The sequence below is a fragment of the Ovis aries genome, chromosome 13 (assembly GCF_016772045.2).
Source record: "Ovis aries strain OAR_USU_Benz2616 breed Rambouillet chromosome 13, ARS-UI_Ramb_v3.0, whole genome shotgun sequence".
NCBI classification, from domain to species: domain Eukaryota; kingdom Metazoa; phylum Chordata; class Mammalia; order Artiodactyla; family Bovidae; genus Ovis; species Ovis aries.
The window spans coordinates 59,621,901-59,638,614 of record NC_056066.1 but is presented as its reverse complement, the minus strand read 5'-3'; the positions used below and the strand labels follow the sequence as shown (position 1 = coordinate 59,638,614).

The window sequence follows — 16,714 nt, the reverse complement described above, 5'->3', positions numbered from 1 at the left end:
GCAAGAGAATGAGAGGTACCTGCTCTTGTTATCCCATTTTTTGGGGGAAAAAAAAAAAAAAACAGACACAGGTTAATCAACTTGCCCAAAGAAACAGCTCATAAATATTGGTGTGGGATTCAGCCCTTAGTATTTTCTCCTTTTGACACTTATATCAGCCATTGCTTCAGAAAAACTATCTTGGCTTGAATTATTCCAAGAACAAAGAGAAAGCTGGTATGGTTGGAACATGGTGAGATATGGGGATAGGAGATGACTCTGTAGAGATAAGCACAGGACAGTTTGTGTAGAACCTTGGGGTCAAAGTCAGGAGCAGTGGGAAGCCACTAGGTGTGTTTAGCAAGAGAGAGACTTGATATCATTTCCTTTTTTTTCTTTTAATTCCTCTGGCTCCTTTGTAGAGAATGGATTAGAGAGGGACAAGAATAGAAAAAATAAGATCAGGTAAGGAGCTGACACAGTCACTCTGGCAAGAAATAATGGTGGTAGATGGTGGCAGATACAAGGACAATCTGGGATATATTTAGAAGTACACTTTACAGGACTTGCTTATGGGTTGCTTAATGATGGGAAGAAAAAACCAGGATGATGCAAGGAGGCTTTTTTTTAGCCTAAGTCATTTCTAATTTGAGGCTACCATAGCTTTATGGAACATGCTTTTCATGCAACTTAGAACACAGCTCTGAATTTTCTTAGCATGCATTCCCAGCAGTAGAATTAACTACATTAAGGACTAACCTGTAAAGAGCAATATTGCATAGGAACCTGGAATGTTAGGTCCATGAATCAAGGCAAATTTGGAAGTGGTCAAACAGGAGATGGCAAGAATGAACATTGACATTTTCGGAATCAGAGAATTAAAATGGACTGGAATGGGAGAACTTAATTCAGATGATGGTTATATCTACTACTGTGGTCAAGAATCCCTTAGAAGAAATGGAGTATCCCTCACTATCAACAAAAGAGTCCAGAAGGCAGTACTTGAGTGCAATCTCAGAAATGACAGAATGATCTCTTGTTCATTTCCAAGGCAAACCATTCAATATCATAGTAATCCAAGTCTATGCCCCAACCAGTAAGGCTGAAGAAGCTGAAGATGAATGGTTCTATGAAGACCTAAAAGACCTTCTGGAACTGATAGCAAAAAAAGATGTCCTTTTCATCATAGGGAACTGGAATGCAAAAGTAGGAAGTCAAGAGATGCCTGGAATAACAGGCAAATTTGGCCTTGGAGTACAGAATGAAGCAAGGCAAAGGCTAACAGAGTTTTGCCAAGAGAATGCACTGGTCTTAGCAAACACCCTCTTCGAACAACACAAGAGATGACTCTACACATGGACATCACCAGATGGTCAATACTGAAATCAGATTGATTATATTCTTTGCAGCCAAAGATAGAGAACTCTATGCAGTCAACAAAAACAAGACCAAGAGCTGGCTATTGCTCAGATCATGAACTCCTTATTGCCAAATTCAGACTGAAATTGAAGAAAGTAGGGAAGACCACTAGACCATTCAGGCATGACCTAAATCACATCCCTTATGATTATACAGTGGAAGTGACAAATAGATTCAAGGGATTAGATCTGATAGACAGACTGCCTGAAGAACTGTGGACAGAGATGCATGACATTGTACAGGAGACAGGGATCAATACCATCCCCAAGAAAAAGAAATGCAGAAAGGCAAAATGGTTATTTGAGGAGGCCTTACAGATATCTGAGAAAAGAAGAGAAGCTAAAGGCAAAGGAGAAAAGGAAAGATACACCCATCTGAATGCAGAGTTCCAAAGAATAGCAAGGAGAGATAAGAAAGCCTTCCTCAGTGATCAATGCAAAGAAATAGGGAAAACAATAGAATGGGAAATACTAGAGATCTCTTCAAGAAAATTAGAGATACCAAGGGAACATTTCATGCAAAGATGGGCACACTAAAGGACAGAAATGATATGGATCTAACAGAAGGAGAAAATATTAAGAAGAGGTGGCAAGAATACACAGAAAGTGATAGTGAAGTTGTTCAGTCATGTCCAGCTGTTTGTGACCCCATGGACTGTAGCCTCCCAGCTCCTCCATCCATGGGATTTTCCAGGCAAGAGTACTGGAGTGGGCTGCCATTCCCTTCTCCAAAGGATCTTCCCGACCCAGGGATCGAACTCAGGTCTCCTACATTGTAGGCAGATGCTTTACCATCTAAGCCGCCAGGGAAGTCCCAGAATACACAGAAGAACTATACAAAAAGATCTTCATGACCAAGATAACCACAATGGTGTGATCACTCACCTAGAGCCAGACATCCTAGAATGTGAAGTTAAGTGGGCCTTAGGAAACATCACTATGAACAAAGCTAGTGTAGGTGATGGAATTCCAGTTGAGCTATTTCAAATCCTAAAAGATGATGCTGTGAAAGTGCTGCACTCAATATGCCAGCAAATTTGGAAAATTCAGCAGTGGCCACAGGACTGGAAAAGGTCAGTTTTCATCCCAAAGAAAGGCAGTACCTAAGAATGTTCAAGCTACTGCACAATTGCACTCATTTCACATGCTAGCCAAGTAATGCTCAAAATTCTCCAAGCCAGGTTTCAACAGTGCATGAACCTTGAACTTCCAGAGGTTCAAGATGGATTTAGAAAAACCAGAGGAACCAGAGATCAAATTGCCAACATCCGTTGGATCATCGAAAAAGCAACAGAATTCCCGAAAAACATCTGCTTTATTGACTATGCCAAAGCCTTTGACTGTGTGGATGACAACAAACTGTGGAAAAGTCTTCAAGAGATGGGAATACCAGACCACCTGACCTGCCTCCTGAGAAGTCTGTATGCAGGTCAAGAAGTAACAGTTAAAACTGGACATGGAACAGCAGACTGGTTCCAAATTGGAAAAGGAGTACATCAAGGCTATATATTGTCACCTTGCTTATTTAACTTATATGCAGAGTACATCATGCGAAATGCTGGGCTAGATGAAGTACAAGCTGGAATGAAGATGGCTGGGAGAAACATCAATAACCTCATATATGCAGATGATACCACCCTTATGGCAGAAAGTGAAGAAGAACTAAAGAGCCTTTTGATGAAAGTGAAAGACGAGAGTGAAAAAGTTGGCTTAAAACTCAACATTCAAAAAACGAAGATCATGGCATGCAGTCCCATGCCATGGAAACAGTGGAAACAGTGACAGACTTTATATTTTGGAGCTCCAAAATCACTGCAGATTGTGACTGCAGCTATGAAATTAAAAGACACTTGCTCCTTGGAAGAAAAACTGTGACCCAACCTAGACAGCATATTAAAAAGCAGAGACATCACTTTGCCAACAAAGGTCCATCTAGTCAAGGCTATGGTTTTTCCAGTAGTCACGTATGGATGTGAGAGTTGGATTATAATGAAAGCTGAGTGCCAAAGAATTGATGCTTTTGAACTGTGGTGCTGGAGAAGACTCTTGAAAGTCCCTTGGACTGCAAGGAGATCCAACCAGTCCATCCTAAAGGAAATCAGTCCTGAGTGTTCAATGGAAGGACTGATGTTGAAGCTGAAACTCCAATACTTTGGCCACCTGATGGGAAGAGCTGACTCACTGGAAAAGACCCTGATGCTGGGAAAGATTGAAGGCGGGAGAAGGGGACAACAGAACATGAGATGGTTGGATGGCATCACCAATTAGATGAACATGAGTTTGAGCAAACTCCAGGAGATGGTGATGGCCAGGGAAGCCTGGTATGCTGCAGTCCATGGGGTTGCAAGGAGTCAGACACGACTGAGTCAGAACTCAGCTGAGCTGAAGGACTAAGCCTCTTTTTAAAGATTTTGATACACATTGCCCAGTTGCCTTCCTAAATGGTATTAATTAGCATTCTCCCTCTATTTTGATGTCATTTGCCTATCCTTTTCATTGCTGGAGTTAGTCTCCTTTTTCTTTTAAATTATTTAGAAAGGCATCATCCTTATAACATTTGTAAACTTAACTGAACCCAAATTCAGTTTTTGTTGTTACTTCATTCCTTGCTGGCTGTTGACTGGAGACCTCTCTCTCATCTCCTTAAACTTCTTGCATTTCTCCTCACATGGCTGCCTGCATATTTAAAGCCAACAGCAGTGTGTCAGATTGTTCTCATGCTTCAAGTCTTCCCTTCCACCTTTTCTTCTGCCACCAGCCAGAGAAAGTTCTCTGCTTTTAAAGGTCCATATGATTAGATTAGCTCACCCAGATAATCCCCCATTTCTGAGGACCTCTGTGCCATAAAACAAATGTGGGGTGATTTCTTATCACACACACAGATTCTGGGGATTAAGAAGTTATGGAAGATTGAGAAGGGGCCATTTTTACCAAACGCAAAATACAATACCCCTTCCCTAGAGTTCTGAGGACTCTTGTGCCATTACTGTGTCAGCTCAGCCTGAAAATATTGTCTAAATCTCTTCTACTTAAAGGACCCAGATCTCACCTTCTAAATCATCTAAATTGGGTATAGTGGAAGCCCCTGGGTACAACTGCTTTCTGTCTCTTGTCCAGAGAAACAAATTGTCTGTTCCCATCATACACTGGTTGGATGGGCGAAGGATAACACTTAACTTTTTTCTAACATGGAAAAAACATGAACATGAAAGTTACTAATTACAGCATTATTTATAATTACACACACCAGAAGCAATACTAATACCTACATTAGAAGAATTTTAAAGATTTTCTTCACTTCAGTGAATATTGTTTGGTCATTAAAAATTTTAGTAGCAAGGACAAACAACATGAGAAATATAGGATGCAAATGGAGGAAAACAGATATAATTGTACTTACAATTTTCACGTAAGCATATAAAAATATGCTCATAAGAAGACTAGAAAGAAATAGCAAAAATAATCATTGTGTTAGAGTCAGATGATGGGTAACATTTTTCTTACAATTTTTTAGTATGAAATATGCATATTTTTCTTTTAAAAATCTTTCTTCAGTTCAGTCACTCAGTCGTGTCCAACTCTTTGTGACCCCATGAATTGCAGCACACCAGGCCTCCCTGTCCATCACTAACTCTGTCGCACAAACTCACATCCATCGAGTCAGTGATGCCATCCAGCCAATCTCATCCTCTGTCGTCCCCTTCTCCTCCTGCCCCCAGTCCCTCCCAGCATCAGAGTCTTTTCCAGTGAGTCAACTCTTCACATGAGGTGGCCAAAGTATTGGAGTTTCAGCTTTAGCATCAGTCCTTCCAAAGAACACCCAGGACTGATCTCCTTTAGAATGGACTGGTTGGATCTCCTTGCAGTCCAAGGGACTCTCAAGAGTCATCTCCAACACCACAGTTCAAAAGCATCAATTCTTCGGCGCTCAGCTTTCTTCACAGTCCAACTCTCACATCCATACATGACCACTGGAAAACCATAGCCTTGACTAGACGGACCTTTGTTGGCAAAGTAATGTCTTTGCTTTTGAATATGCTGTGTAGGTTGGTCATAACTGTCCTTCCAAGGAGTAAGCGTCTTTTAATTTCATGGCTGCAATCACCATCTGCAGTGATTTTGGAGCCCATAAAGTCTGACACTGTTTCCACTGTTTCCCCATCTAGTTCACATAGCTTAAATGCAGTATTTTCCAACCATTCTCAATCTCCCATTCACCTTTGAACTCATAGGATATCCTTGGGATTAGGAAAGGGAAAGGTGTGGTGCTCTGCTTGCTCAGAACACATAGCTGGTGCTCTACTTGTAAACACTTTCTTGTCTACAGTTATCAGCATCTCCCAGTCCTGAGTTTCCACATTTGGCAGGACAAAGTACAGAAACCTCGATCACCATGATTCCCCAGCTGAACTTGTATCCTTACTGGGAAGCAGCCTAGCTATTTGAGGTCCCCAGACCAGCAATGTCAGATCACATGGGAGCTTTTACAAAATGAAGCATCTCAGATCCCATTCCTGATCTTCTGAATTAAAACCTGCATTTTAGCAAGATTCACCCTCCGATTCAGGTGCACATAACAACTTGAACAGAACTGGCCTAGGTGGTTCAAACAATGCCATGAAAACCAAATCAGGGGTCAGGGGCGAGAAATCTTCAGGTAACTGCTGCCGGAAGTACTGTGAAAACACAGCCGGCACTCCCAGAGAAGTGTGATGTGCAGATGGAGAGTTTGTGTTCACGCCTGGTAGTCACAATAGTCACCAATGAGTGCAGACCAGCAGCTGTGTTCAAAGCAAATATATTGGTATGGTAAGCAGACAACTGGTATGTACCAGTTAAAAGCCTGGGTTTGGAAACTTCTGGTCCTAGAGTAAGCACACTCCATCCTGACTTTCCCATTGATTGCAGCTATACAGAATGCATGGAGCAGTTATTTGAGGATGCTGAAAAATAGTAGCAGGTACATTGGGAGAGAAGATCAAAGGCCGAAATACCAATAAACTGGCCTCTGGTATGAACTCAAGGAAGCCCAAAACGAAGAGTTAGATCTTGGCATGGAAAGAGAGCACTCCAGGAGAGTCCTCCATTCTGGCTAAAGTACTGAGAATGGGGTCTAGTGCTTAGAGAGGGTGGGAAGAAAATCTCCCATGTATTTTCTTCCTTTTTCCCAAAAATTCCAACATGTGACAGTCCAGAAACACTTAAAACTGAAGGAAAAGACCCTTCCTTTCCAATAAGACTTGTCTCAAGAGTATGAAGTGAACCACTGCTGCTTTTTATCCTCTCTTTGTTCTTCCTCCACTTGATACAGGTATGTGGACATAGGCACTGTCAGGGGAGGTACATGGCAGAGCAAGGTAAGTAGTGCCTCAGCTTTCTGGCCAGAGGACCAAAAGAAAAGCCCCAAGGACCTAGAAGGTACCAAGGAGATATGTTAGTCGCTCAGTCGTGTCCGACTCTTTGTGACCCCATGGACTCCTCTGTCCATGGAATTCTCCAAGCAAGAGTACTGGAGTGGGTTACCATTTCCTTCTCCACCAAGGTGATAGATCATAGAAAGGGAAGGGTTCAGAAGGCAACTCTGTAAAGTTTGTGGACTCCAGGCCTTCTCTGCACAATGTACATAAGTGGATGTGATTCTTAAATAGCACACCAAAAACTTTGGGAACAGAACTGTAGTATCGCCCACTGCCAGGTCTCAGACTGACCACTGGATAGCACATATGTGGTACAGAACTAGATAGCACTACAATGGCTTTGCAAACACAACTGACATTGAAACCTGAGCTTGAATCCCAAACCCAGCTGGTTGATTGCCTGCTAAGACAACAATATCAGGATTCTCCTAAAATCTCATAACAAAATATTAAAAGTTTTGGGGACTACAAAGAATCAAGAAAATTTCAGCTCATAAAAAGACAAAACAGACGCCAGTATTCCAAGGTGACACAAATGTTGGAATAATTAGCTGACAGATAAAGCAGCTGTTACAAAATGCTCAGAGAAGTAAGGGCAAATAGTCTTGAAACAAATGGAATGATAGAAGATCTCAGCTTGAAAACAAGATTCAAAGAATAACCAAATAGGAATTTTAGAAATGAAAAATAAAATAATCAAAATAACTTCACTGGATGAATCAGTAGCAGAGTAGAGAAAACAGAGGAAATATAAGTATGGAAATAGATCAATAGAAATTATCCTATCTGAACAACAGAGAGAAAAAATGTTTTAAACAATTTCAGAAACCTGAAACAATTATGAAAGGTCTAACACTGGGACCATGAAAGTCTTAGAAGGAGAAGAGAAAGAGTGTAGTACAGAAAAATTATTTGAAGAAAATAATGGCTAAAAACTTCCCAGATTTGGCAAAAGACATAAACGTACAGATTTTAAAACCTCAGCAAAGCTTAAACAGGATAAACCCAAAGAAGTTCATGCTCATACATAATCACATTGCTAAAAATGAAAAAAAAAGTCATGAAAGCAACTAGAGAGAAACATGTGTTGCTTATAGAACAGAATAAGAATTTGCAAAAGAGACACAGATATATAGAACAGTCTTTTGGACTCTGTGGGAGAGGGAGAGGGTGGGATGATTTGGGAGAATGGCATTGAAACATGTATAATATCATACATGAAACAAATCACCAGTCCAGGTTTGATTCATGATACTGGATGCTTGGGGCTGGTGCACTGGGATGACCCAGAGGGGTGGTATGGGGAGGGAGGAGGGAGGGGGGTTCAGGATGGGGAACACGTATATACCTCTGGCGGATTCATGTTGATGTATGGCAAAACCAATAGAATATTGTAAAGTAACCTCCAATTAAAATAAATAAATGTATATTTTTTAAAAAAGAATTTGAATGATTGTGGTTTCTCATCAGAAAACCAGAAATAAGTTGATCATTAAATGGAGAAAAAAAGAAGTGTCAGAACAAGAATTCCGTATCCAACAAATACATCATCTTACTTCTGAAGGATTTTAAGATATTCTTAGTATAAAGGATACTAAGAGAATTCATAGTCAACAGATTTTCTCAGAAGAAATTGCTAATAAAAGTTCTTCAGACAAAAAGGAAGGGAAATCAAATAGAAACTTGGAACATCAGGAATAAAGGAAGAGCAATAAAAATAGTAAATATTTAGATAACTATAATAGGCTGTTCTCTAGTTCAAGAGAATTAGAATATGTTTAATTTGTTGTTGTTCAGTCACTAAGTTGTGTCCGACTCTTTGCAACCCCATGGACTGCGCCATGCCAGGCTCCTATGTCCTCGACTATCTCCTGGGGTTTCCTCAAACTCTTGTGCATTGAGTCAGTGATGCCATCCAACCATTTCATCCTCTGTCATCCTCATCTTCAATCTTTCCTAGCATCAGTTTCTTCCAAAGAGTTGGCTCTTCCCATCAGATAGCCGAAGTATTAGAGCTTCAACTTCAGTATCTGTCGTTCCAGTGAATATTCAGGGTTGATTTCCTTTAGGATTGACGGTTTTGATCTCCTTGCAGTCCAAGGGATTCTCAAGAGTCTTCTCCGACACCACAGTTCACAAGCATAAATTCTTTGGTGCTTAGCCTTTATGGTCCAGCTCTCACATCTGTTCATGACTAATGGAAAAACCATAATTTTAACTCTGTGGGTCTTTGTAAGTGTAAAGTATTGTCTCTGCTTTTTAATACATTGTCTAGGTTTTCATAGCTTTCCTTCTAAGGAGCAAGTGCCTTCTAATTTCATGACTGCAGTCACCATCCGCAGTGATTTTGGAGCCCAAGAAAATAAAATCTGTCACTGTTTCTACTCTTTACCCCTTCTGTTGAATTATGAAGAGAGAAAACAGAAGAAAGAAAAAAGGGAACAGTTGGAAAAGCAATAGTGTAAATGGCAGACCTAAATATAAACATATCACATTAAATGTAAATGGTCTCAACATACAAATTAAAGGAACATGGCTTTTGATGTTGGGCAAACCGGGTGTAAAATTTACATTCTTGGCTACTTACACCTATGTGGCTTGTGTAAAAACACTTGCTACTTTGAGCCTCAGTTTCCTCATTTGTAAAATAAGTATATGGCCTCAGAGGGCTGTTACAAAGATGAAATAAGGTAATGTATATAAAGAACTCTGCACATCCATCTGTTTGAAAAGTAGAGGAGATGCATATTTGCTCATATATGCAAAGTATCTTTGGAAGAACATACAAGAAGCTGATGTTAGTAGTTGTCTGTGGGAAGACCTGGTAGGCTGGAGGACAGAGCTAAGAGGGAGATTTTTTTTTTAACTTGTACAGGTCCAGAATCTTTTATCTACAGCTCTGAAATCAAAAGAGCACTGAAAAAAAGTGTTGCTGTTTTGTTTTGTTTTTTTCATAAGATTAGTGCCAAACCTTTTTTGGTAGCACAACGTGACCTGAAGTGGCATGAAGTTCCTTATATATTCATTTTATGTGAATTCTTATTCATTTTGCAGAAATTTTAGGGTTTTGTTTACAGGGTGCTACATAGTAATATTTGGTATACACATATTTCTAAAATATGAAAAATTCTGAATTCAAAAACACATTCAGCACAAGATTATGGATCTATGTAGCCTTTGAATTTTGAATTCAATCTATGTATTGTCTTGAATTTTGAAACTGGTGAAGGCATTACCTATTCACAAAATTAAATCTTAAAAACTAAATTTAGCATGGTGCCTGACACAAAGCAAGCTGTCAGTAAATATCAGCAGCTGCTGTTATTCCATTCTTCCAGGCTTTCCCTGTCAACAAATCTGTTCATGTCCAATACAACGTTTCACCATCACAGCAGACCCTGTGACTGTTACTGCTTAGATTTTACATTTTTAAAGACTGAGGTGCAAAGATTTTGTGACAGATGCCTGCCAACCAGCCAGGCAGCCCCGCACCTAGGGTCCCGAGGTTTTTTCTATTAACTAGACCACCTCAGCCACAAGAATGGCATCAGCAGGATTTGTGTGCCCAAGAGAGCCAAGTTGTTTTTATCTAAGACCAAAGGAGAGAATGAGGAAATTATGTGTGGTCAGGATCACCCCCAAATCCCATTAGACAGTCCCGTGGGCCCAGCCAGGCAGATGTGCCTATAGCATTTAGTGTACCAGCATTCTCCATCAGGGGTTTCCCAGGTGGCTCAGCTTTAAGAACCTGCCTGCTGGTGCAGAAGACGTAAGAGACGTGGGTTCAGTCCCTGGGTCAGGAAGATCCCTTAGAAGAGGGCATGCACCCCACTCCAGTATTCCTGCCTGGAAAATCCCATGGACAGAGGAGCCTGGCAAGCTAAGAGTCAAATGTGACTGAGGTGACTTAGCATACTCACACTCTGCTTCAGTTGATTACCAGATGAAGTTTTAGGGACTTGATTCTAGAGACTGTACCAAAATTACCTTTTTTTTTTTTTTTAATCCTGAGAGCCTCATTCAGCACATTCAGGACTGAGACTATATTATAATAGATTCTGGGTGTGTTGTATATGAAGAGCTCACAGAAGGGTGCTTGTGTTGCAGTTAGACTATGTTGAGTACGAGCCTAAGGGATATACCATGACCATTTGAAGTACCCAAATTGTTGGGGTTGGCTTGGCAACTGCCTTTCTTATCTGTTGTTATTTCTTCTCTCCTCACGCTCTGTGGCCTCAGAGAGAAAAATAGAGATGGCTCCATGTTTCAGGAGGCATCAAGGCTCATTTCTCCAAGTCATTGTTACAGTTGGTTCTGTTTGTTCTCTGTAAGGGGGCAGCTTGTGGAGACAGATAAAATGCTTCCTGCCCTCCGCACCACCTGGTCTCGCCAGTGAGGCAAGTTATTGGGAGGCCACCTGAAAGTTTGACTGCCAGCTCCGTGGACCATGGCTTGGAAACAATAACCTCCATCAGGAAAAATTGCTTCCCTTGGAAACCATGTCTGCCTAATCACTATGTCTTTTCCAGCTCATTGGTAGAACTGACTGGAGAAGCACCTACTTTTGGATTTTTTCCCAGGTCTTTAATTAATGGCTTCTTACTATAAGCTTCGATTAGCTGCTATTTACAAAGCTTTTCTGAGGTCTGCCATGCCCTAGAACTGTCAGGTTTGTATTGCTTGCCAGGGCTCCAAGTAGATTCCAAAGCATACTTTCAAATACCAGATCTTTTTTGTTTCATTATATCCATAGCCAGATCCTTCATAGAAAAAGTAGGAAAGTATAAAGAGGAAATGTCACCCAGGTATAACTGTCACTTTTTATTTTCAGTTATGCTTCTTATTTTTTTTATGCACACACATTTTTCCTAGGCTATTGATAATCCCATTTTCTCTACACTAGAATGCTAGAACATAAGCACTTTTCCACATCATTTTTAAACATTCTAAGAACATTTGTTCCCATGGCTCCACGATCTACCTGACTGGTCCCCATTTGTGACCAATCCAGTGCCCTTGGTTAAAGTCTGTATGACGATATTTGAATTTCTTTAAGATGGATTTGTTGTTGAGTCACTAAGCCATGTGTGACTCTTTTGTGACCCCATGGCCTGTAGCCCACCAGACTCCTCTGTCCTGGGATTTCCCAGACGAGAATACTGGAGTGGGTTGCCATTTCCTTCTCTAGGGGATCTTCCCCATCCTCGTACATTGGCCGCAGATTCTTGACCATTGAGCCACATGGAATCCCTTATGATGGATACCTAGGCATAACATTATCAGACCATGAAATGTAAAGATACAAAAGGCTCTTGAGAGGCAGTTACATTGTGTGTGTGTGTGTATGTCTGTGTGTGTGTATTAGTATAAACTTGGTTTCCACAAAGCATGCACTAATTTATGCTTCTGGCTCCTGCAGTCTCAGTGTGGGGAAAAATTGGTTCTTGGTGGGGGGTGGAAAAAACCTTAGAAATTTTGTGGCTATCCAGTGGTTTCCAGAGCATAAACTGATATACAGTATCTGCTTTTAACATTTCATGCAGAGGCCATAATGAGAAAAAGGTTGAGAAACAGTTCTAGCTGTATATGAGCACCCATCTCACTCCATCCTTGGAAGCTTTTAAATTTGAGTTTTTGGTTTGGGATTAGAACAGTATTTTTCTGGTCTAAATGTTCTTAATTCTTTGTACAGACTTTAGGAACCTGAGAAAGGTTTGAATAAAATAAAATGTATGTGTTTCCCACTGTTCATATTTTTATCTTTCTACATCATTAGGAATCCTCCGTGTTTCTAGCTTTGTGTCCAGCTCTTTTCACGTTACTGTGATATGTAATGTTTTCAGTGGTAGTCTGTGCCAAGGACCATGTTGAAATACCCCTTGTGTTATGGTCTTAGGCAGGGACTTCCCCACCTCCATGCCTGGAAGTACACATGTGTCCCCCACAGGCATCGGCTTTGGACCTCTGGGAGCCCAGGCGCCAAGCTGCTCTGCGACTTTCAGTAATTGTCCCTTGTTTGTTTCAGGTGTGATCCCCTGGGCCCATTTGCTGTCGGGGGAGAGGACCTAGACCCCTTTGGGTGAGTACTGCTGGGGAGGTGGCAGCAACACGACTTGGTCTCGTGGCCTTTCAGCCCCAGCTCATCTTCCAATTTTAGAACTTTCTGTCAGTCTTCCTTTGGGGTGAAGGAGGCATTTGTTGCCGAGTGGCTGAGGAAGCACTGCCACTGTTCTGTTCTGCCATGCCTGGAGCAGTGCAAGAGGGCTCTCAATGTTGGGAGCAACTGAGCAAGCCCAGTGGGCAGTTCCACTGTTGTTTTCTGGCCCCGCTTGCCCTGGTGGAACGATACCCCCGGGGGGAGGTCTATCAGGTGAAGACTGGAAAACACACAAGTGGGTTACAGACCTGAGGTCAGTTGTGGGCTCTTCAGAGGTCATGACCTCACTTGATAAGGGAAGGTCACTCATCCCCACTAGACTCTGGGGTAGTTCTTGTGAAGTCCCCAACAGAGTTATAGCCTCAGCTATGCACTGCACTGTCTTTGCTCAGTGCTTCTAGATTTTAAGCTCTGCTGCAAATGGTGTCCCCAACTTGAGTGTTTCATTTTTAGACAGTGGGGGAAAGTAAATCTTAAGCTTGAAAAAGTAAGCTTAACTTAACTTTTTAACTTAATACTTTTGCTTGAGCTGAAGTTAAGCTCAAACTTTGACCTCAAAGTTTGGGGTAACATCACCTTCTTATTCATCCTAGTTTGCGCTATAAGGTCAGATCCATAGAACTCCATGAGGGATGGGTACTGTCAAGAGTCAGACTTGGACAATCAAGTCATAGAATGCCCAGAGACCCTTCAAGAAAACCACACACACACAAAAAGCTAGTATTATAAATTGTCTCAGTTCATTAGCCCTTAGACCTAAAGCTGTGCCTGGAAGAGCCTTGTTTTGGTTCTGCATTCGCCTTGACAAGTTCTGGCATGTGTTCTTGATCAAATCGCGGCCCCCTGCTTGGCTGCAGGGCATGGCGGGGGTCTCAGTGTTGTGGGGTCCTGGAGCTTGTAGAGCTGAAAGCGCAGGCCATGATGGCCAGAAAAGGTGTGTTCTTGCTCTTGCCCACTTCCTGCTGGCACTCAGGCAACCATCCACGCACATCTGTGTGAGCCATCCAGAGTTGGTATCTGAATCATTTTTACCTACATTCTCATCACCTTCACTTCTTCTCCAACAGCTGCTTGCCACACCTGCTTACCCATCATTCCTTCTTGCCTCAGGTGTCGGAGAGGTGGCATGATTGTGGATCCCCTGAGATCTGGCTTCCCAAGAGCACTTATTGACCCATCATCAGGACTCCCAAACCGGCTTCCTCCAGGCGCTGTGCCCCCAGGAGCACGCTTTGACCCCTTTGGACCCATTGGGACCAGCCCATCTGGGTAGGTATTCACTCAGGGATGCTGAGAGGTAGGACCCGATAGCGGCTCAACTCAGCATTGCAGGGATAAAGGCATCTGACACCAAGCACAGAATTGCCAGTAGTCCCAGGCCTTGCCACCGAGAGAGTGGAGCCTCCTCCAGGCCCCTGTCTGGTGCTCCCTGAAGCCTTCCACGAGCTTCCCATTCCTCAGTGGCTCCCTTCCCCAGCTTCCCTCCAGGAGGACTCAGAGGAGGGGTTGCTACTCACATTTACTGGACTTCTTGTATGTGCCCGAAACTTGGTGAATTCTTATGTCAGCACTTGTGGATAGATATTTCACAGAGACAGAAATTGAGGCCCATAGTGATGAAGTAACTTGTCCAACATGGGAAAATCAGAATTCAGACCAACTCTGGAGCACATGGTCTTTAACTCCACAAATCACCACATCATTCTGGAGGCAGGCTCCCTCCATGCAGGATCCTGTCTACCTGTGTGCCCCTGACTCTTCATCACCCCAACTCACCAGCCCCTCTTTCCATTCCAGACCTAACCCAGACCATCTGCCCCCGCCGGGCTACGATGACATGTACCTGTGAAGGCCTCAAGAATGTAACGTCCCAGCCTTCCCTCCACTGTCCTGGAGCTGCCATCGCGGGCCCCATCAGCACCCATTTTCTTGCGGGCTGGGGACAAAGGACTCTGTCCATGTGTTTGGAGGCCGGCTGGGATTGCCTCCCCACCCCCTACCAGAGCCAGGGCACCTGCTGCAGTTCTCCACCTGGCTGCATATAGGTCCCAAAGAGAAATCAGTGTGTGTCTCACCACCAGCTCCTCTCCACTTCCCAGGGGAGACTCCGGCAACATATGCCCTTGACCCGATGCAGTTCCAGCTGCATCACTATAAGAACAGAACCCATTTTGGATGTTATTATTAAGAACCAAATGTCAATACAGAAATCATGTTGCCGGTCTCCCACTCTTCTTTACTGCACAACTCCTTCCATGTATGAGACTTGAGAGTTTGGATCTTTGAGGGGCTAAAGGACTCTCTTAGGCATCTTCCTTTCGTGACTTGCTCTCGCTCCTGATACCACTGAGATGGGCTGGCTGCATGGATGAAAATGAGTGGCTGGAACCCCCATAGGCCGCAGGGATGACCTCCACAAGGCCAGGCGCACTGCAGAACGACTGCATCTCTGGAAAGGGCAAGACGTTCCAGCTCTGCTTGTCTGAGCCTGTCCTCTGGGTCTGTCGTGCCTGGGCAGTGGCCGCCTACGAACAGAGGAATAAACAGGGCAGACCTAAAGGCTAATCTCTTTTTTACCACTAACTTAACTGAGTGACCCTATGCAAGTCCCTTCCCCTCCCAGGGCCATTGTGCCCACCTGCGAAATCCGAGGTGCCTTTCTTGCTCTAAAACATCCTGGTGTCGGCTTCTATGCACGATGATCCCTAGTAACTGGGGCAAAAGGTAAAGAGTGAAGGGTAAAGGCTTTGTGTAGTGCTTACCTACAGAGTCTCCAACTCTGTGCCTCTCGCCCACCGTGAGGCCCCGACATGAGCATAGCAACGCAGTGCTGGACTTAGGGACAAGCAGGGAGCCTGGCCTCTGGAAGCCAGTGTGTGAGAAGGGTGAATGGAGGAGTTGGTGATACAGGAAACAACCCAGGAAGGCATTCCACCCCCGGGGAGCCCCAGCCTCTGGAAGCCTGTGCCCTGTGTCCAGGCCCACCTGACCTTTGGTGTTCTCCGGATCCTTTTCAGCCCGAGGCCTGACAGACGTGGTCAGTGATGAACCCCTGTGCTGGAGTGGAAAGAGCACCCTAGAGCACCAGACTCAGAGGCAAGAGATGAAGGCACTAGTCGTTTTCACTCCACCGTTACCATTTCAGCCATGGGTGGTGCCTTTCATTTTTCAGCTCCTTGGATTCCTTTCTCTAAATTAGGAGATAGTATTTATTTGTGGGCAGAGGAGGGACAGGGGAGCCTGGTGGGCTGCCGTCTATGGGGTCACACAGAATCGGACATGACTGAAGCGACGTAGCAGCAGCAGCAGCAGAGAGCTACCAGAGCCTTCCTAAGGCATCTGCTAACGTGCTGTATAGCCTGGAAGTGCCTGTCTGCTGTGCCCAAGAGTGGGTTACAAGTAAACTAGAAAGGCATATATGCGCAGGGTCAATCCAAGATGCCACCTGGGTGTAGTTGGGGAGGCTAGGGCTTCCTGGGCATTTCTGGCAGGCCGCATTTCAAGCACTGATTTAGTACAAGACCACTGTAAAGCTTTTAGAACAGCTCTGCTCTGGAAAAAGACCCAGAGGTCAGGCAGAGCTGCAAATGCAGTCATCAATGGACATCTTCCCCAAGAGCCAGCAAATGGGTGAGATGTTTTTGTTTGGAAGCTGGATCATACCTTCTACCAAAAGAACTTGAGGCAGTTTGCTCATAAAAGCATCCTTTATTATAAAAAGAAGCATTTAAAGGAACATCAGA

General features: G+C 43.3%; 1 protein-coding gene across 2 annotated transcripts in view; it reads left to right on the top strand.

Moving 5' to 3' along the window:
* Positions 1-15,530, top strand: part of PSMF1 (proteasome inhibitor subunit 1) — a 39,885-nt gene extending 24,355 nt beyond the window's left edge. Inside the window, exons 5-7 of one of the 2 annotated variants that reach the window (XM_027977033.2) lie at positions 12,840-12,893; positions 14,082-14,240; positions 14,769-15,530. In XM_027977033.2, coding sequence (XP_027832834.1) covers positions 12,840-12,893; positions 14,082-14,240; positions 14,769-14,820 — 265 coding nt within the window. In that variant the 3' untranslated portion in view covers positions 14,821-15,530. Of the gene's footprint in view, positions 1-6,708; positions 8,259-12,839; positions 12,894-14,081; positions 14,241-14,768 lie in introns of those variants that run through there. The other variant, XM_042229950.2, reaches the window with a different exon arrangement.
* Positions 15,531-16,714: the final 1,184 nt, after the last annotated feature.